Genomic DNA, 21,928 nt, shown 5'->3' with positions numbered 1-21,928 from the left:
TTGGGCTTAGTAACTTCCGGAAGAAGTGCTTCCGGAATTGGCCTTCGTAACTTCTGGAAGACCTTCTTCCGGAAGTGGTCATTCCGGACCTTCCTCCTACTGTGCCTAAAATTTCTTCCGGATACACTTTTTACTGTTTTTCTTCTCTAAAAACTAACCGGAAAACGAAATAGATGCGTACCTCCGACGAAATAGGAACAACAGCCACTAATAAAAATTTAAATACGGAACACGGGACCACCAAATCTTCAAATACTTCACGGGACCACCAACGGAGACTGCAAAAGGGACCACCACCGAAACAACAGCAAGCACACGGAAGAAACAAACAAAGCAAACGGAAGAAGAAACAAAGAAGAAAGCGCAGTAAAACACAGCCTGAACACGTTAATTTAAAGAAATTTACACAAGGGCAAAATCGTCATTACATACGCATTAAATATTATTTTATTTTTACTTATTATTATAAAATGAAAATTCTTTTTTCTTCATTTTGTTATAAAATAATAATCATTTTTTAGTATATATTAACTTTTGTAATAGAAATTAAATGTTATCATAATAAATAATTTATATTTTTAATAAAATTTACGAATTAATTAATTTTTATGGTTTAAATTATACTAAATTGTCACACAAATTAATATTTGACATGCGCGTAAAAAACAAATTATAAATATTAGTCATAATTACGTTCACTAATTATTTATGTATAATAGTATTAATTATTTTATAAATTAGTTTATCCAATTAAAAGTAAATTATTACAAAATAAAATATTTTATTAAAAAAAACTAACTTCCGGAAGAAGCTTCTTCCGGAAGAAAATGAAAATCTTCTAGAAGAAGCTTCTTCCGGAAACATTCCGGATGACGTTCTTCCGGAAGTTGTTTGTGAGTACTTCCGGAAGACACAAATTCTTTTTCCGGAAGAAGGTTCTTCCGGAAAAATTCTGGAAAGAGGTTTTCCGGAAAGTTTCCGGAAAAATCTTCTTCCGGAAAAAGAATTGCTGAAGGGCAGTTTCGCCACTTCACTGTTTGCTGGGTGCCCCAGCAATAATGCTGGGTGCACGTAGCAACTCCCTTCAACCATAGATGCATCTTGAGTTACTGAGCTCAGTTTGTTGTCCAAATTGTTGCCGGGCTCTAGTACAATTGAACATTCTTTAACATACAGTTTCATAACTAAACTTTACAAAGTCTCGTTAACTCTTTTAGCTCTTACTCTAACTATTAAGCCGTCCATTCTTTGCAAAGAATATTTGAGATTGTTGAAAGATTTCCATTAATGACTTTGGTTTCAACATTGAACGATCCAAGATACCCACCAATCAAGCTACAAGGTGTTTCAAAGTATATATAATGTTAAATAACAAATTGGTTCGATTCAAGTTTGTTAGAAAAAAAAAATCCGTAACTAGTTGATTTTAATCAATTCGAAGATATTTTTTCCCTATAAAATCGAATCAAAGCAAGATCTTGGGGGGTATGAATGCACCTTGGATTAGAATTCTTTTTGACTAAATTTAGTATTTAGTAGCTGGGTCTTGCTAAGATGGTCCAATCATATGGAGCATGTTAGAATTTTCCAGTTTTCATCCCCACGTTTAGGTTTTGACATTTTAACCTTTTAGAACTTTAGTGCACAAAAATTGATCTACATTGAACCCACCCACCAATGCTCCCTCGGCAGCAGGCTTAATCCCTAACAAACAAAAATAGGCATTTCCAATTCCATAAAACACTGCTGAATAGAAATCAATAAATCAAGATTGAAACAGGAGGTTGCAAAGGATACCTCAGGTGCATTCTGAACATTCAAGGAAATATTTCAGATGGAATTCAAAGATTTTTTGTGATTAAAAAGGGTTCCAACCTGTTGTGTAAAATTTTAGTGGATGGTGAGGAAGTTTCAATAGGTGCTTGACAATAATGTAAATGGTGTTGCAGAAAAAAAAAAAAAAAGTTGATTTCATATGTTATGTTGCAGTCTATCTTGTCTTCTTTTGCAACAAATGCAAAAATAATAATTTCTATTAACTCGAGGTAAACTTTGTAAATATACTTTTCCATGATGACCTGTTCAACAAGTTGAGTAACCTTCATAGTCATTCTCAGACTAATGACAACCATTGAAACACAAGGGCCAAAAAATAAATAAAATTTTAGGATACAACACAAGGGCCTTTTATGAACCTTCTTTTACCTTTTGTCCTCTCCCTTAAGCAGGTCATTTTTATCTCTACCATGGATTTGATGTTTATTCAGCCATAATAGTAAATAAGCATTGATAGTTTCAGAAGAAAAGGAGTGAAGTTCTGATATTTACAGAAGAAAAGGCAAGTGACAGGACGTTTCAAAGCAGATATTCATCAACCACTAGTCACTCGAGTTCTCTGTTGGCGTTGAATCAGATATGCATATGTCCCCTCGACAAAGTGGGCATACCCTGTGCATAATATAAAAAAGTCAGCAAAAACTTCCAAAGCCAATCAAGAGCAAGTGGTGTTACTCTTAACAATGTTATGTAAATAACCTAAAAATTATTCCAATGAAAAATGTTGAATACACACTCTGTTGAACACATTTATTGAAAATCTTAGATTTTGGTGGGTCTCACTTATCATTTAACGAGTCTATCTCCTAATTTTATAGTTTTCAATATATTTCAACCAATGATAAAGTGTATATTAGAAAGAATGTGTTCTGAGCACTCTTCATCATTACTTGGGTCAACAACATGGAATGGTAGGTACATCACATGCATATATGTAGCACAAATTAAAGACTAGAATCTCATCGACCATTAGGTGCTCTTTAATGACAAGAAATTGAGTTCATGATTTAAATTTACGGTCCCTCTTGAATTTTAAATATATACATTAACTCCATCACCAAATATCTTATGTTTTGGAAAGAATAGCACAGGTAGAAGTATCGATAGAAAACAAGGCAGTAGATGAAATCTCCAGTTTTTTCCACAGTGAAATGAAAACCAATGTCTAATGACAGTTAGATAGTCATTCTAGTGATACTAAGATCTTATCAGGTCGATAACTGCCATAGACTAAGGCACATGACCATAAGATGGTTCAACATTCACCATATTTTGCCAATGTACAATTTAACCAGCTCATAATTTTGAAAATATCTAAATTCTGCCAGCATTAAATTCCATTAGTTGTGCTTCTTGAACAAAAAATGTAGAGCTCATTTATCTATGCCATAAACCCTTATGCATAGATACAGTGAGGCTGTAAAGTCCAGATATGCATAGATACAGTACACCAGTAAATTGGGAGTTTGCATAAATTCGAAGTTTTATAGTTAACAAGAAGAAAACTCAAATTCCTATTTTCACATACCTGTGAATCTCCTTCAGCCACTTGTCTATACATGTTCTATGAAATTCATGATGGCACGGTAGTACTCGCATGTTGTCTCCATCCTCATACTCCACAAGGCATATATAGCATCTGTGAAAATTAGGGATTAGCAAAATTAAAATAAGCAAAATACCTCTATACTAAGAAATACACACGCACAAACTGTAAAAGAGATAACAAGTAACACAAAATAGGCATGAAAAGAAATGCCAGGTACAATTTCATATAGAGACTTAATTACACTTTAGGTTTTGGTCCCTCTGTTATGACCAATGTGATTTTGGTCCATAATATTTGTTTGAAGCAACCCCCCCCCCCCCCCCCCCCCCTCCTTTTCTAGTTGAATATGTCGGATCCCTCTCATTTTTTTCATCCAATTACTAACAGAAATTCATAGTGTCGCCAAATGATTTACATATGGTGACACTACACTTTGCTGAATTAACACATTTAAATGAATCTATCTAAATTTCTCAGTATAAATAAATTAAATATTAAATGACATTTAAATAGATTAAATTAAAGCCAGCAAGGAGTCCATTAAATGTTTAATTAAATAAAGTGTTATGCTACGTATGAAAATAGTGGCTCACATCACTAGCTTCTTAGTAATTGGACAACAAATGGACGGCCATGGCATTTTAATTGGAAACAATGGAGGATTTGATTGCTGCAAAGAATTATAAGAGACAAAAATCACACACTGACTATCATAAAGGAGCCAAAAGTATTTTTAATTGGAAACAATGGAGGATTTGATTGCTGCAAAGAATTATAAGAGGACAAAAATCACACATTGACTATCACAAAGGAGCCAAAAGTATAATTAATTAAGCCTACTGATTACTATACAAGTTATTGTATTTGTGTTAAGTTAGAAGTACTCTGATTTTGTAAATAGGATTTGTAAATACTAAAACATTTATGCTGCCTAACAAACAATTTCTCTAAATCATTTTCTTTAATCTTGGTATCAAAGCTTCAACGGCCAGTGGTCAAAAGTTTGACCTTGTCACCACTTTCTTCTATGTAAAAAGTCAAATTTCAACATAAGGTACAATTCCACACTTCAAGTGAGAGGGGCTCTTTCATGAGGGTGCATTTTAGAGATAAAGTCATCCATGAGTCTTTCAGCTAATATCTAAAGCTTTTGGAAGAATTGATCATCGAAAAGTTTCCTATTATGTAAATTATATCTGACAAGTTACTAAATAGAAATGAAAAAACAAAATTAACAATAACTAAAGGGAAATAAAAGGAGAAAAAAATGAAAAATCCATTGAAGGCATTTGATGCACTGAACACGAGTAGTGGTAAACTCAAAGACTTACTGTGCAGCATCCTCTTGATGCTTATGCAACTTCTCATATAATTTGACAGGCAAGGAATCGACAACATCATTAGGTGCAGGAACAGGTCCAATAGAAGATACAGATGGGCGGGAAGATAAAACAACAGATTGCAGGTGAATTTCATCCAGAACCTAATTAAAATATGCACAAATGATTCAAATTGTAAAAATATATTAATAGTGATCATCAGAAATCAGAGTAATTAAACAGCACCTTATAATTACCTCAAATAGGGCTTCAGCAAGCATAACAATTCTAGATATGTTAGCTCTAGCACCAGTATCATCATTTGAATTAGTGTTACGATTATTGATTCGGCATGTACAACGACCATTTCTATGTTGACCAGACAACACACACGTTCTATCATGTCCAGAAAGATTTTCAAACCGGCTTCCCAATCGCTGGAGAGCATGAACCTAAATAATTTTACATGTAAATAACTAAAGGAAAAATTTCATGTGAGGATATTTTTAATTAAGTAGCCTTAAGTCTTAGTGTTTCTTTTTGCTTGTTTAAAAATAATAAATATATGATTTAATTATGACAACAGAGATTTTTAGAAAAAAGGCTATGAATTTTGCTTGTTAGTGTATTACTATGTTATCAAATAACCAGTAGTTACTTATTACAGATAGCTACTTTTAGTTAGCTAGTTAGTTACTATTCTATTATGTTAGTTAGTAGACAGTTATTACAGTTAGTTGGTAATAGCTCTTGTATATAAACTTCACTGTGATATTCTATTGAATCAATTCATTCAGTTCACATATTCATTGATATTGCTCAAAGTTCAAAATCCACAAACCTGGGGCCGTATTCTTCTTCTCCGTTCAAGGAAATTGGACCTATGCTCCAGTAGATCCTGATACCTACCTTCTCTCAATCGTGAAGTCTCAACCTCATAGTCTTGGATGCTAAAGATGGAGTTAGACATACTAGATGGAGGATATCTAGATGTTGAAGAATTAATGGTACTATGATCAGATGGTGACACTCTTGAATCTCCCTCCACTGCTTGCCTGTCAATAATATCTTGGCTAGGAAGGCTAGCATCTCTCAGCTCTCTCTCTTGTTGCAAAGGGAAAAAGGTGAGGTCAGACAATGTTGATTGACGAAGAACTCTGTCACGAAGCCTTCCAACACTTAAAGTTCGGCTAAAACGAACATTCCGTTCAACTGGTTCTCGAGCACCAATTCGTTGATCAATATGTCTTGTGTCATTGTCAACATTTTCTGTGTCTGTTTGAATTCTCAGAGAAAATAAGTTCACGTCTGGCCTTTCTCTTGCACATACTCCATCTGTGGGATAGCTCTGCAAGTTTCCAACTACGCCTGATGTCGGGACATTTGACCTTGAATTATTAGAAGCGTCTTCATGACACTGTGCATGTATTTGATTGGAAAAAGATGCGGGAAGCAAGTTACTACATTGTTGTGTTTCACTTCTGTTTATCAATCTTCCAGGAGATCCAGGATTGAGATTATGCTCATCTTCATTGTCAAATATTGAGAGATTGGCAGAAGAAACAGGACGAGGCCTTGATGACCCCAAACTAGTGGTTCTGCTAAGTCTGAAGCTTACATTACCAGGAATGAGGCTAAACCGAGAAAGGCAATGACTTGTAGGGTTCAAGGAATGAGTTGAAGAAGAATGGACAGAGATGCTTCCAGTTCTGGATGAAGTGTTGGGGATGCTTGTTTCTCCCCATCCATCAAGGTCAATGTTAGAAGGCACACAAGTCATTTCACCAGCTATAACCTTTCTAAATGACTCTGTTTTCACCTCATCTGAGTCTGTTCCATTGCCATCAGCATATGTTACATCACTGCCATTTACTTTATTCTGATCACAAACCTACAACAAAGAGTTACAAATTCTAGTTAGGCAGTTAATTAGGACCACAAAACTGTGACTAAATCAACCAAAAGTGTTATCAATACAATCAGAAACAATATTCGAAAAGAAAATTGAAAGAAAAAGTAAAATCATTCTGATAATTACTTCCCAGACAAGTGCCAATTCCTTAAGATGACAGGTCTTATCTCATCCTCTATAAAAATCAAGAAAGATAACTCTTGCAGTTTGTTTGCAGACCAGATGTGATGCTCCAGGGGAACAAGTTTACCCAATTCCTTTTCTCTTATTTCTTAATGGGTAAAAAGCAAGCATGATTCCCCAAGCAAATATTTTATTAGTAAGGTATAGACTATAGACACAAAGCAGTAATTCAATAACCTCAGAAAACATCAGTTACCAACTCCTTTATATTAATTGTTAAACCCAGTGATTGAAGGTCTTGTTTTAAACCATATAACAAGTAAGAACAACATTAACAGCACTAATAATTTAACAATGAGAAGTCAAAACCAGTATACCACCACTCCATGGGTAGGAGAAATGTCTTGCATCAAATAACAACAACATAAACAGCACTAATAAATAATAATTTAACAATGCTAACATCAACAATAGTCCACCACCACCCCATGCCTAGAAAAAATATCTTGCGTGCATAATTAAAGAAAAGAAAACAGATAAAATGCATGAAAGTTTCAAAACAATGATTCTTCTAAATCTAATTCATTTGACATTGAACAGAACCGGAAAGTAAGTAACTTCTGCATCCTTTGCTGTAAGATTCTAGATGCAATCTCCTTTTCGCAATCCAAATATACAAATAGCCTCAAAGCATATCGGTTAGGAGCTTAAAGTAGGTAAAAGGGGACGATACACAAGCAAAAAATGAAAACATGGAAGGAACAAAAGAAAACAGTAACATTGCAAAAACTAAGAAAAGAAAGAATAGTAAGATTACCTGGTCTTCATTATCACTGTCGTGAGAACCAGAAGTTGTTCCAAGACAACAAGATTGAAAAACTTTAAGGCCCTTAGATCGACCTTTCCTTAAACTCCCCGAAGAAGACGATGAAGAAGAAGAACTACCGAAAGACGAAGAAGTGGCTTTGCTACCATTGGAACCCATGACCCCCCAGCAACAATCACTCCACTTTTCCAATGACCCAATGCGCCAAAAAACAAAACCCAGAAATCAAAATCCTTTATTTTTTCGGTATCCCCGCATGGGTCAGATCTACAGAGTCACAGAGGCAAAAAAAAAAAACTACACTTGCATTACACCAGACACTGTGTATAGGATTGAAGAGAAAAAAGGGCTCAAGAAAATGAAAGTGTAGGGGTTGCATTTTTAGGTGGAGATGGATGGAGAAGTAGCTGAGTGAATGAGACAAAGCAACTCACTCACTCACTTGTTTGCTGCAGAGGGAAGAGAAAGAGAGAGGATGAGCCTTTATTTGTAAGAAAAAAGTGTTACTTATTAAACGGTGAGAAGACAGTTTTTTTCTCTGCCACGGATTTGGGATTCAAATTAATTTTGGACGTACGTACGCTATACCATTGCATGCTGCTGTTTGTTGCTTGCAGGGTGTCTTCGTAATTGCACCAAATTATATTTGTGATGGGTCAAGTGGCCCAAGGCCAAGAAATCTAGAACTCCCAACAAAGTTTGTTCTTAAGTCAAGGTTTTTTATGGGTTCAAAACTTAAAGTCAAGTGTCTTTATGAATGATGTTTTGGATGGGAAGGTTGGTGTGGAAAAATAATAAACTATAAGAGAAATATTATATATATGAATTGTGGCATAAATTGTTTTAGATAAGAAGTGATTGTTTATTGTACAAAAATACCATCTCTAATTTTTTTTATAATCATATATATTTTTGTTTAGATTTATAGGATTATCTATGTAAATAATCAAAGACTAATGATTTATTTGTAATTTTAATATTGATAAATAATTTTCCTTTATTTCATGTCAACCACATTGTTCTCATTGTATCTTTTTAATTTAATCATATTAAAAAACAAAAATCACATTACATCTTTCTACTATGCTTAATATATCAATCAATTTTTATACTACAAGATCATTTCAACAAAGAGAACTGTGATGGGTCTATAACCTACAAGTTGAGCTATCAAAACAAATCATAACCCACGGGGCAACCCAAACCCCACCATGGGTTTGGCCCAAGCTGGGCTAAGAAAATTATAATTTTCGGTTGGCTTGAAAATTAGACTCAATCCATCCACTAACCCATAGGGTGAACTTGTGGTGGGTCGGGTTGGCCAACCTAATCCACTTAAAACAAAACTTAGTGACTTTTATTGCTTGTTTAGACTACTTTGTGATCCATGAAATACTTTTGTTAGAGTTATTTGTTGTCTCGCTAGACTTGTAATCGTTGTCTTGCATGTGTGATCATAAAATACTTTTGTGATAGAACTATTTGGTTTGTTGGACTTGTAATGGGTTTTTTTATACTTAAAAAATTTGATATCTTTGGAACTGAAGTTGCCAAAATAATAAACAATTATGAGCAAATTCCACCACAAATATATTTAATTTTGTTGGAATTTATTTTTCTAAAAAAATTGATTTTTTTTTTAATTTTAGGTGGGTCAAGTCGTTGAATCCACTAACCCATGGTGGGCTGGTCTATGCCACCATTTTTAAGACTCACCAAGAGATGAGTTGGGTTGGATTGGCCCATCAAGTAGGCGATTCAAAGTGAGTCGAGCCCATTGGCTCGAGCTACCTTGTGTTGGCAGCTTTACCCAAAAGTCCCAAATTTGGAACCAGGCTTTGATACCAAATGACACAAAACACGAAAACAAAATGGATTGCCTTGAAGATTTCAAAATTCAGATCTTAGTTTTCTTTTAGGGAGGATATTGGTGTCACATTCAAGAAAAAAAGATGAGAATTTAATATCCCTAATTTTTTACTTCTCAACGACTCTCGCACTATGACACTTCAAACAGTTTCACTTCATCAACATCCTTGTTGGTCAAATCCACCAGTCAAAACCCTTTGTAGGTAGTCCTCCAAGACCTCAAAAATTAGCTCTATCTGCTTCCAGGATCAATGATGAAATAACAATAAACACACTAAAAGGAGGGGGGGATAGTGTGTATATCAAAGATATAAACTTTTGCAATATTAAAGCAGATATATATATATATATATATATATATATATATATATATATATACATATATATCAATATGTGTGTGTGTGTGGGCAAGTCATCCACTGAAGATAAAACTAATATTTGATGAAGATCAATATAGTCGTCTAGTGACTTAATAAAAGAGAGAGTTGTAAAGGAATATTGATCTAGCTACTTCAATACCCAAAAAATATTTGGGGTTTTCAAGTTGTTTCATCTCAAATTCAGATGCAAGGTATTGTTGCAAACTAGAAATCTCATCTTGGTCATTTCCTATAACAATCATGTCACCGACATATCTAATCAAAGCTGTAATTTTTCCTTTTCCTATCTTCAAAAATAAGATGTGATCAGAGTTACTTGCTCTAAAACCAAAAGCCTTCATAGACTTGGTAAACCTTCCAAACCATGCTCTTAGGGATTTTTTTAATCCATATAGAGCCTTCTTTAATTTGCAAACTTTCATTCCTTTTGAGTTTGTCATGCCTGGTGTGACACCCTCTACCCCTCACATATATACTAATAAAGGAATAAAAATTCAAATATTAATTAAAAGTATTTTTTAACACATTTTTAAATACAAGCCCTTCAAAGGGGTAAAAGGCTCACATTCACTTTCTTCTACATTATATTCAAACTTGTCCAGATAAATAATAAAGTCATCTCAGCTTAAACAAGGTCGTCTAAGCTTCATACAATTAATATAAAACCTATATCCTAATGTCACATCCTATCAGAGTGTTCTGTTCTCATATCTTCTAGCATGAGGTTCTTCATAGTCATCCCTACCTATTCATCTGCTCCCCCAAACACAAGGTTCAAGATCATCACAGGATCCAAACACAAACAGCAAATCGGGAGTGAGTTATCACATTCCTAACTACTAGAGAGAAACAAGACACCATATAGTAGCCAAATACAATTTACTTAGCATATCTCACATTATTTCATCACTTTGTCATTCAAAATTCACTTTTCAATCATCAATCACACCTTTCAATCATCAATCATAATACACAAGAATCACACACTTCGATCAAGGCATAATAACACATCAATTTGATAATAAAAAATTAGCAAGCGTATGCAACAGTGATGCTAAGACTCAATCCTATACGCAATGTGGTACCATGTTAGTGAAAAACTTCGTCGAGTGCCTAAGAGTACATGACAAGACAAATCACACACTAGCAAGTCCAGTCACTCTCACTAGGTAATATCATAGGGAGACCAGTCAGGGTCACAGTGTTTTGCGAGAATGCTCCAACCATATGGGATCAACATAGGCTTAAAGGAGCACTCAAACCGTGTGACCCCCAAGGCCTACACTCCAAAGAGTCCGTCAGGGCCTCTCCCTCCTGATTCAAGTCCAACCTAGAAAGCATTTTAGCACACATACTCTATCTATGAACTGTACAAAACACACGACTCCTCAATTGTTCTCAAAATAATTTTAACTCGTCATCCTTTAAGGGTCTTATCATTAACTCGTCGCCCTTAAAGGGACTTAACATTAACTCGTCACCCAAAAAGGGACTTAGCATCAACTCGTCGCCTTAAAAGGGACTTACCATTAACTCATCGCCCTTAAAGAGACTTATGGTCGTGTGATTGTACAATTCATAGTTCACAACTCAATGCACACAACACCTCAATACACATATATATCTCAATCATATACATACTCAATTTATCACATACACTTAATCCCAATCACAATGGTATAATCATAATTTAACATGTTATCACACCTCATGAATTATATACACTTTACCTATGAACTATGCAATACACACATGTACTCAATTGTTTTCAAAGTCATTTTAACCCGTTGGGTTCCCATAGTGGATCCCATCACAATATCTGTCGCCCTTGAAGGGTCTTATAATTGTGTGATTGCACCGTTCATAGCTCACAACTCAATACACACACATCAATATACATTTATTTCACCATTTATCACAGGTTCAATTTATCACATACTCGTAATTTGAATCACCATTTCATAATCTCAATATAATAATTTATACAAAAGGTTTGTCACAACATGGGCAATAAAACCCTTCAAATAATTTCACACAATTATATCAAAATCATGGGTCAAGGCGCAAAAACATCAAGAGCACTCAAGTTTATTAATTAATTCTCATCAGAACATCAATTTGTACATAGAACACAACAATATTGTATTTATAATTATAAAGGAAAAATTATAGTTCAATAAACATCCGAAAATAAACCCAAATTTAGTTCTCTAAGGATCCCTACAAATGTTCATTCTAACTCCCAATTGCGATAAACTCATCCCTTATGTCTAAGTGGACTCACGTGTCTTCCGACAGTGACAGCGGCATCTCTAGCGGTTTCCTGAGATTCCTCCAGTTTTTCCTCCAACTGCTTTGATAGAATTCCCAAACGTCAGAGAGACGGAGATGGGATTGAAGTCTCCACTTGTACTGTCTTTATGCGATTCATTTTTCTCCCCCCAAACATATTATCCCGCAAATCCCAACGGTGAAAGTGTGCGCAATTGAATTTTGAATAACGTATCCAAATTTGACTACAATCCAACGGTTAATGAATTCGGGATCATAGTTTTACCCAGACAGTTTTGGGTTTCTACGGGAAAATAAAAGGCTATAATGCGAAGGGTTTTCCTCTAAGCTCATATACGATTTTGAAATTAACAACGGTGAGAATGTTTGGAATTGGGTTGCAAAAGTGGTACTCAAATTTCACGATGATCCAACGGTGAATATGTCTAAGATCGTCATTTTTCTGAGACAGATTTGGTAGGCTGCAGGAAAAAGATAGGGTTTTGAGAGGAGAAGAGGGAAAACGAAAATGAGGGAAAGAAGAGGCATCGTCAGTCTAAAAACAGACCTAACATCACTATTTATACCTAGGGTACACATAACTTATTATTACTCTATTTATTTATTTTAAATATTTTATAAAAAGGAACTCTATTTTATTCCCTATCAAATGAATAAATCAAATATCTTTTTTTTTCTTCAAACCATTATTTCTCATTATTTATTTATTTATAAAAACATGATCATTTTTCTAAAACTCTATTTATTTATAAATAACCATTATTTTTAAATTAGTTTACGAAAAATGGGATGTTACAATTTCACCCCCCTTAAAAGAAGTTTCGTCCCCGAAACTTGCCGAAAAATCGAGAAAAAGATATTACACATATAGTTCTCAATATCAAGTTGTGTGCCGAGTTGAAACCCTTTTATGTGACTTCGATCATAAGACTCATATGCACTTAGAAACTAAATTCGGCAATCCTCGTTTACTCAATGATAGTATTGCATAAGTTAAGTCTTCTCACGAGAGTGACATCTCAACAATAATAGAATGTGAATGACATACTATTTGGTGTAGGATAATATCATAGGAGATACGAATGACAATTTGAAAACGTGAATAACCACATGGTCGACTCTTTTTCGATCATGGAACGGTTCAAGAAAATAAATATGAGTTTCGAGACTCTCACGCTCTACTAACTCTAGTTCACAAATGACTATCTAGAATACATGATTTGAGTATCCTCGAATCTAACCCTCTTCCCTCAGCACGATCTTGCTTACTTAGGTATACTTGACTCATAACTCTTACTTAGGTTCAAGAATTGTAGCGATTCCACTCCAAGGTTGCCTACCTGATACTAACTGGGTGCTAATTAGATAGGCAATACAGATTACCCCTCACATCTCTAAGTTTATTCACCTTAAGGTAATCTTCACACATTTATACTCATGTCACCCTATAACTTTGCACTTGAAGTTGAGGTTTCGATTGTAGTTTACGATGTCTAACTCTATAACTAGGACACTGGTCATACCAAGGGTTTCCTACTCAAGCTCCAACTATTAAGCTAGTTCTAACGGTTGAAACTAAACTTACAACAAGATTGTTAAGAATTCTACCCATCTCTTCTACCTCGGATTTAACTCTTAAGGTTCTCACAACGTATCAAACTAGCAGTAATGCCTCTAAAGTATGGAAGCGAAAACCGTGGCTACAAAAGGTCATACGTACGATAAATCCTTTCATGAATATTGAGTTATCGAGGAAACTTAGGCCACTACTTGCCCTCATACAAGCACTCCTCTAAACTTAAAAATTATTTCAAATATTTTACTACTCCAATAAGGACCTACGCGGCTAAAATAGCACTTAACGGTTTACAGTGGTCGACTTCTCTATGAACTTATGGCTTGCTCGTTACAAGGATCTCACCCGAAAACTTAAACTTACTTGAGTAATCTCCAACAAGAATTAAGGTTAATTCAAGGAATCCTAAAATAACTTTTTGGTTCGACTACTAGTTAAGGGAATTTTATCTTAATCTTAAAATGCATAACAAAACTCTTAGCACGAAACATGATTCTCAAGGGTCTATAACAACCTTATGAAACACATCATAATTCAACTTAACTGGAAACATACTAAACACTAATCATTGAAACCACAACAAGAGCTAACTCAGGGTGGGAGATCCTGTCACGCATTCCATGAACACACATGGACATCAATCATATTATGACATGACTAGGTACACATAGAGGTCACAATAGGTACTAAGGTATTTCTTGAAGCATCCACAAACTTTTTCCATATTAAGGTAAAAAGAACTAATATTTATCTCGCTAACCATACAACTATCATCAATAATCTTTTAGGTCACCTACCTAATGCAAGAACACTCACTCACTCTTGAACCCTTCCATGCTTAGCAATTAATGCCTTACTAACTACCTTACACTCTTCTTAAGGTTTCACACTAAACCTCTTAATTATCTTTCACAACTTATCCAACTACTCTACGTTCTTAAACAACTCTATACCAAATACTTCTCAAGAACTACGATTACAAGTTTCTATAGGTATTATGCCTACAAGATTCTCAATCTCACACTTAGGTGGTAACTAAGCACATCCTCAAGGAACACAGGTACACGACTTACTAAGTTTGACTTTCGTCTACAGATAACAATGATCATGTCTACTTAAGTATTTCCTCTCAAAACATCTTAATGTGATTGTCAAGGGCGAAGTCTCTCTTTATTCGTAGTAGAAGTAACAACAAGATAGATTATCAAGCAGTTTAACTAGACATGATTGGAAGATGAGCAACCAATAACAAAATAAACACTTAAATGATTAGGAGACGGTAACTTTTAAATCAAGAGAGACCACTCATTCAGAATCAACAACAGACATTCCAAATGAATTCTAGAAACGAAAACATAATCACGGTGTATGCACATATGGAGACATCAATTATCGCTTGATTGTGATAGAAACATCAATAATCCATTTTTTTGATGTAGGCTCATAACACAAATAATGAATTATACTCAAGCTTGCAAGTGAAATCAAATTATTTGACTTAAGCACGTAACACAAAGAATAGTTTGCACTAGAATTAGAAGGTATGATCAAAAGAGTATTCCTTATAAAATATATCTTGATATGAGTCATCCAACTATAGAGTATTAGCATTGCTAAGAATAAGAAATCACAAACAACCATACTATCTATGCAATTAAGGCAGAACACCATACTACAAGCATACACAGAATTATATGGTTCCTATAACCAGTATATAACATACATATATGAATAAAGAATTGAATAGTTACTAAGGATGTATTTAACAAATCACAAGTTTCAACAATCCCGTTTATGATAACACACTAAGGAAAAAAAAGGATTAGCCAACACATTTTAACACATCGATTAAACACACTTATTCACAACACACCTGCAAGTTCAAGGTTTTTGACAACATTACCACACACATCAAGTTTTCAAGACCACTTGTATCACTTAACGGCTTGCCATGACATCCTACCGCAGTTCACGAATTATAGAGATGGCCAGTCTCATAACTCATGACTCAACAGTGGATTTATGGTATAGTAGACATTAAGGATGCAACACACATTACAAGCATCATTCAATCTCATTTAATCATGCCAAGGAAAATACAATTAATAATTCTAGCATGTTCAACAAAACTAGTCATAAGTAACCATAAAGAGTGCACACCAGAATATGATAAGCACATAACACACTGACCGAAAGGTTCGACCTGCTCTGATACCACTAAATGTGACACCCTCTACCCCTCACATATATACAAATAAAGGAATAAAAATTCAAATATTAATTAAAATAATTTTTAACACATTTTTAAATACAAGCCCTTCAAAGGGGTAAAAGGCTCACATTCACTTTCTTCTACATCATATTCAAACTTGTCCGGATAAATAATAAAGTCATCTCGGCTCAAACAAGGCCGTCTAAGCATCATACAATTAATATAGAACTTATATCCTAATGTCACATCTTACAGAGTGTTGTGTTCCCGTGTCCTCTAGCATGAGGTTCTTCACCTTTCAATCATCAATCACAATACACAAGAATCACACACTTCGATCAAGGCATAATAACACATCAATTTCATAATAAATAATTAGCAAGCGTATGCAACAGTGATGCTAAGACTCAATCATATATGCAATGTGGTACCATGTCAGTGAAAAACCTCGTCGGGCGCCTAGGAGTACATGACAAGACAAACCACACACAAGCAAGTCAAGTCACTTTCACTAGGTAATATCATAGGGAGACCAGTTAGGGTCACAATATTTTGCGAGAATGCTCCTACCATATGGGATCAACATAGGCTTAAAGGAGCACTCAAACCGTGTGACCCCCAAGGCCTACACTCCGAAGAGTCCGTCAGGGCCTCTCCCTCCTGATTCAGGTCCAACCCAGAAAACATTTTAGCACATAGACTCTATCTATGAACTGTACAAAACACACGACTCCTCAATTGTTCTCAAAATAATTTTAACTCGTCGCCCTTTAAGGGTCTTATCATTAACTCGTCGCCCTTAAAGGGACTTAAAATTAACTCGTCGCCCAAAAAGGGACTTAGCATCAACTCGTTGCCTTAAAAGGGACTTAGCATTAACTCATCGCCCTTAAAGAGACTTATGGTCGTGTGATTGTACAATTCATAGTTCACAACTCAATGCACACAACACCTCAATACACATATATATCTCAATCATATACATACTCAATTTATCGCAGACACTTAATCCCAATCACAATGGTATAATCTCAATTTAACATGTTATAACACCTCATGAATTATATACACTTTACCTATGAACTATGCAATACACACATTTACTCAATTGTTTTCAAAGTCATTTTAACTCATCGGGTTCCCATAGTGGATCCCATCACAATATCCGTCGCCCTTAAAGGGTCTTATAATTGTGTGATTGCCGAGTTCATAGCTCACAACTCAATACACACACATCAATATACATTTATTTCACCATTTATCACAGGTTCAATTTATCACATACTCGTAATTTGAATCACCATTTCATAATCTCAATATAATAATTTATACAAAAGGTTTGTCACAACATGGGCAATAAAACCCTTCAAATAATTTCACACAATTATATCAAAATCATGGGTCAAGACGCAAAAACATCAAGATCACTCAAGTTTATTAATTAATTCTCATCAGAACATCAATTGGTACGTAGAACACAACAATATTGTATTTATAATTATAAAGGAAAAATTATAATTCAATAAACATCAGAAAATAAACTCAAATTTAGTTCTCTAAGGATCCCTACAAATGTTCATTCTAACCCCCAATTGCGATAAACTCATCCCTTATGTCTAAGCGGACTCACGTGTCTTCCGACAGCGACAACGGCATCTCTAACGGTTTCCTGAGATTCCTCCAGTTTTTCCTCTGACTGCTTTGATAGAGTTCCCAAACGTTAGAGAGACAGAGAAGGGATTGAAGCCTCCACTTGTACTGTCTTTATGCGATTCATTTTTCTCCCTCCACAAATATTATTTCGCAAATCCCAACGGTGAAAGTTTGAGCAATTGAATATCGTATAACGTATCCAAATTTTACTACAATCCAACGGTTAACGAATTCGGGATCATAGTTTTACCGAGACAATTTTGGGTTTCTGCGGGAAAATAAAAGGCTACAATGCGAAGGGTTTTCCTCTAAGCTCAGATATGAATTTTAAATTACTAACGGTAAGAATGTTTGGAATTGGGTTGTGAACCTGATACTCAAATTTCACGATGAGCCAACGGTGAATGAGTCTGAGATCGTTGTTTTTCTAAGACAGGTTTGGTAGGCTGCGGGAAAAAGAGAGGGTTTTTGAGAGAAGAAGAGGGAAAACGAAAATGAGGGAAAAAGGAGACATCGTTAGTCTAAAAACAGACCTAACATCGCTATTTATACCTAGGGTACACACAACTTAATATTACTCTATTTATTTATTTTTAATATTTTATAAAAGGAACTCTATTTTATTCTCTATCAAATGAATAAATCAAATATCTTTTTTTTTTATTCAAACCATTATTTCTCATTATTTATTTATTTATAAAAACATGATCATTTTTCTAAAACTGTATTTATTTATAAATAACCATTATTTTTAAATTAGTTTACGAAAAATGGGATGTTACACCTGGTAGGGAATCCATATAAATTTCTTCTAAAATTTCTCCATGTAGGAAAACATTTTTCAGATCAAATTGTAGAAGAGGCCAATCTTGGTTTGCTGTTAGAGACAGATGTATTCTCACAATGTTGAGCTTGGCTACCGGTGCGAACGTCTCTTGGTAATCTACACCATAAGACTGAGTGTAACCTTTAGCTACAAGTCATGCTTTATACCTCTCAATAGTTCCATTAGCTTTGTGTTTGATTGTAAATACCCATTTGTAGCCCGCAGTTTTCTTCCCTCTTGGTAAGGACACAATATCCCAAGTGTTTTCTTTTTTTCTAAAGTTGCCATTTCATCAACCATTGCTTCGATCCATCTAGGATCTACCAAAGCTTCTTGTATATTACTATGAATATAAATTGAAGATAATTAAAATACAAATGATGCATATGAATGGGATAACTTGTGATATGAAACATATTTACTAATGGGATATTTAACTTTGGCTTGGAGGTCTGGTTCATTTTTAGCTGGAGGTTGACCACGATTAGAGTGGGGTGGAAGATTATATTGGATAGTAGTAGACTCAGTGTTTGGTGTGCTAGTGGTCTCACACAGACAAGGATCAATTTCATGATCGGTTTCATCTGAATTAGTATTATCAAGGGTAGGATCAAGAGAAACAATTTCATGATCAGTTTCATCTACATTAGTATTATCGGAGATAAGATCAGAAGGTACATCTGAAGAGTCAAGCCGAACCTGTGGAGAAGATTAAGCTAATTGGTTATGATCAAAAGACACTATATTATCCAAAAAAGAAGTGTCCATCTTTAGGATTGGCTCACTTCCTGCAAAATAATTCTCACACGATAATTTATCTTCACAATATAATTTTATATCTGAGATATCAAACATACTAACATAATGATTATGCACTTCACTTTCATTTCCTCCCTGAAGTGTAGAATCCACATAAAAAATTTATGCTCATTAAATGTCACATCCATAGAGATATAAAATTTCTTTGATGGTGGATGGTAAGCACGATAACCTTTTTGAGTTGATCCATACCCAACAAAAACACATGTGATAGTTCATTCTTCAAGCTTTGTATGCTGATGTGGGTGTAAGTGAACAAATATAACACATCCAAAAACATGAAGTGGTAAATAAAACATGGAAGGAAGGATACAATGATCAGACAACAGATCTAGAGGCCTTCTAAAGTTAAGCACACTAGAAGGGGTTCAATTAATCAAATAAACTGCAGAGCTCATAGTCTCACCCCATAAATGAGATGGGACATTACCATCTATCGAAAATGATCTTGTCGCCTCTAATATATGTCTATTTTTCCTCTCAGCCACTCCATTTTGTTGTGGTGAATAAGGACATATAGTTTGATGCAAGATACCATTAGAGTTCATGAACTCTATTAATTCAATCTTAAAATATTCCCCTCTATTGTCTTATCTAATGACCTTAATATATGTGTTAAATTGTGTAGTTATCATCTGATGAAAGGAACAAAACACATCACTTATATGTTTAAGAAAATACACCCAGGTTATCCGAGTACAATCATCAACAAAACTGATAAATCACTTTTTTTAATTATGCATAGATTGTGGGGGCAAGGCCCCAAACATCTGTGTGAATTAATGAAAAAGGAAAATCAGATTTTTTATTGCTTAAAGGAAACACAACATGATGGCTTTTTGCCTTTACACAAGTTTCACAAAGAAAATATGAAATATTGCATTTATGAAATAGCGATGGAAATAATTTTTTTAGATAACCAAAAGAGGGATGTCCCAATCGTCTATGCCATAGCTAGATTTCCTTTTTGTTTTAATCTTGTATGTGTTCATTCGCAAGACAAGCCAATGCTCCTTTATGGGTTTCTTGTGAGATATTTTTCAGATAATACGGTCCTTCACTCTCTCTACCACTACCAATCTTCTCCTTGGAATGGATGGTCTAAAAAAGACAATGGGTAGGATAAAATGAGGCAACAAAAGAATGTGATTTGGTTAATTTGCTAACAGAGAGAAGATTACAATTCAATGTACGAATAAATAAAACATCAAAAATTGATAAGAAAGGTGAGAGGCATACAATACCTACACCTTCAATAGGAGATAAGACCCCATTGGCATTAATAATAACAATTTTAGAACAATCAGGGGAAAAACTAGTAAATTTATAAGGATCACAAGTCATATGATAAGTAGCACCTGAATCAATTATCCAATTACTACCCCTAGTAACAACAGAAAGATTAAGAGAAGAGTTAGATATACCTGACTTGGTCACAAATCCGGCAGCAGTAGAAATATGGCTCATGGAAGTAGTGTCTACCTTGGTATTAGGAGTATTTTTGCCTTTTGGATGCCAATCCGGATAGCCATGGAGTTTAAAACATGTCTCCATGACATGATAATCCCCATTGCAATGGGTACACTTGTGGATTCCTTTCTTAGAATACTTCTTAACAACAAAGGCAGTCTCCACAATAGACTTACTATCAAGCATAGCCTCTTGGCGGTTTGCCTTGGCACAAACAGTTGCATAAACTGATTGAACATTTGGAAAGGGAGTGGTAGCAAGGATACGACCACGAACTACATCCAAATGTGAATCCAGGCCAGCCAAAAAGACATAAACTCGTTCAGAATTAATCATGTTCTTATACTTCTCAACACTTTAGGGCATTCCATAAAATTCGTGATAGTATCATACTCTAGCCATAATCTTTGCAATCTACCAAAGTATGTAATAACAGAGCCTCCATTTTGCTGAGTAGAGATTACCTCACGATATAATTGATATGATCTGGATGCATCTTGGTTGGTTGAGTATGTTTGTTGCATAGTGCCCCAGATGTCCTTTGCCGTAGCTAAGCGAATAAAGAGGGATATGATTTATTTCTTGTCACTCTTGGCTTTACAAGTATTATTAATACCACTTTTGACACTTTCTTAGACTCCCCCTGAATCTAAGAAACCTAAGTATTGTTTAACATTAAACCACTTCTAGCTTTCACAAACAAAAGTTTGGATGAAGACAAGTATTTTGTAACACTCAATGAGTGAATAAATAATTAGGCTCAAATACATATAACTTTGCTTAGCAAAGAATAAACAAATGAAAAATGTATATTAGTCGTCTAGTGATTTCAATAGAGTTTTGCTTTAGATATTTTCTTGCTCTTTTGTAAGATTTTTCCGTAAAAAGCTTCCTGGATGAAGATGGCCTTTTATAGATATCAGTGAAGGATTTGTTACGGGATCAGCGTTGACTCCTTGAAAAGACCGTTGTTTCACACTGAAGGATAAGGCGATGTGTCACACTCTAATTGGAGAGGAATGAATCATAGTACAGACAACACCATGTACTTCTTGTCCATAGCGAAAGCAACCTTTAAGAGAATATTCCTTATAAACCTTCTATACTCTTCTATATTGCCCTTTTCTTAAAGTCAAACATTAGAAATTCAAAATAAAGAGAGGCAAGTTGAATTTGTATAAAACAGAACACATGCACTTCCCTTTTTTTGTCACTCTCAATCTTTTTTGAGTTTCTTTGAGATTGGACACACAAGTTAACTCAAAG

At 34.7% G+C, this 21,928-nt stretch overlaps 1 protein-coding gene across 3 annotated transcripts; it reads right to left on the bottom strand.

Moving 5' to 3' along the window:
* Nucleotides 1–1,995: 1,995 nt before the first annotated feature.
* Nucleotides 1,996–8,064, bottom strand: LOC114389468. Of its 3 annotated transcripts, none has more exons than XM_028350158.1 (6): nucleotides 7,557–8,060; nucleotides 5,546–6,595; nucleotides 4,962–5,156; nucleotides 4,717–4,868; nucleotides 3,365–3,475; nucleotides 1,996–2,448 (listed from the first exon to the last, which is right to left on the bottom strand). In XM_028350158.1, exons 1-6 carry the CDS (start codon nucleotides 7,722–7,724, stop codon nucleotides 2,379–2,381), a joined length of 1,746 nt encoding a protein of 581 aa, XP_028205959.1. In that variant the 5' UTR covers nucleotides 7,725–8,060; the 3' UTR covers nucleotides 1,996–2,378. The 3 variants fall into 3 exon arrangements, with proteins under 3 accessions (XP_028205959.1, XP_028205961.1, XP_028205960.1); XM_028350159.1 differs by lacking the exon at nucleotides 1,996–2,448 and adding an exon at nucleotides 3,979–4,055 and having other exon boundaries at nucleotides 3,364–3,475; nucleotides 7,557–8,064; XM_028350160.1 differs by lacking the exon at nucleotides 4,962–5,156 and having other exon boundaries at nucleotides 7,557–8,062.
* Nucleotides 8,065–21,928: the final 13,864 nt, after the last annotated feature.

Source organism: Glycine soja, chromosome 16 (assembly GCF_004193775.1).
Source record: "Glycine soja cultivar W05 chromosome 16, ASM419377v2, whole genome shotgun sequence".
NCBI classification, from domain to species: Eukaryota; Viridiplantae; Streptophyta; class Magnoliopsida; order Fabales; family Fabaceae; genus Glycine; species Glycine soja.
The sequence above is the reverse complement of the archived record's forward strand: the minus strand, read 5'-3'. Positions and strand labels throughout refer to the sequence as shown.

Coding starts and splice junctions, on each gene's coding strand:
- LOC114389468 (XM_028350158.1), bottom strand. CDS start 7,724: ATGGGTTCCAATGGTAGCAAAGCCACTTCTTCGTCTTTCGGTAGTTCT. Junction 4,869..4,961: donor TTGCTGAAGCCCTATTTGAG/GTAATTATAAGG, acceptor TATTTTAATTAG/GTTCTGGATGAAATTCACCT. Junction 3,476..4,716: donor CATCAAGAGGATGCTGCACA/GTAAGTCTTTGA, acceptor TAATTTTCACAG/ATGCTATATATGCCTTGTGG.